This window comes from Tupaia chinensis, unplaced genomic scaffold, assembly GCF_000334495.1.
Source record: "Tupaia chinensis unplaced genomic scaffold, TupChi_1.0 Scaffold144326_1, whole genome shotgun sequence".
NCBI classification, from domain to species: domain Eukaryota; kingdom Metazoa; phylum Chordata; class Mammalia; order Scandentia; family Tupaiidae; genus Tupaia; species Tupaia belangeri.
In genome coordinates this window covers 430,225-430,583 of record NW_006204184.1, presented here as the reverse complement: position 1 = coordinate 430,583, position 359 = coordinate 430,225, and the positions used below count along the sequence as shown (strand labels likewise).

General features: G+C 64.9%; 1 protein-coding gene across 1 annotated transcript in view; it reads left to right on the top strand.

Annotated features, from left to right (window-relative positions):
• Positions 1 to 359, top strand: part of SRPK3 (SRSF protein kinase 3) — a gene marked incomplete at its 5' end in the record, with an annotated part of 3,801 nt that overhangs the window by 1,671 nt on the left and 1,771 nt on the right. Inside the window, 3 exon segments of the mRNA XM_027767575.1 lie at positions 1 to 26; positions 67 to 92; positions 298 to 344. The exon segment at positions 1 to 26 is cut by the window's left edge and continues 18 nt beyond it. Of these exon segments, the coding sequence (XP_027623376.1) occupies positions 1 to 26; positions 67 to 92; positions 298 to 344 (99 nt within the window).

The following is a 359-nucleotide window of genomic DNA, read 5'->3' as shown; positions in this document are numbered from 1 at the left end:
GGGTCCTCCTCCTGGGCGCTGCCTAAGTCTCCACTCCTCTCTCCACCTGCCCACCTGTGCCCCCAGTCAGCACCGCACCCCAAGAGGTCTTGGTAAGTTGGGGCGTCCCTCTTTTCCTGTGCTGCCTCCCCCCTTGCAAGGGCAGTGGTGAGGACACAGGGAGGGGCAGGGAAGGGACAGACGGCAGGGTGAGGCCAGCCCTTGGTTGGGTCCTTCCAGAGCTTTGGGGAGCAGAGGGGCAGGGGCGGGCAGAGGGCGAGGGTGGGAGCCGTGCGGTGACTCGGGGCCTGCTGGCAGACGGGCAAACTGTCCAAAAACAAGAGGAAAAGGATGAGGCGCAAACGGCAGCTGGACAAACG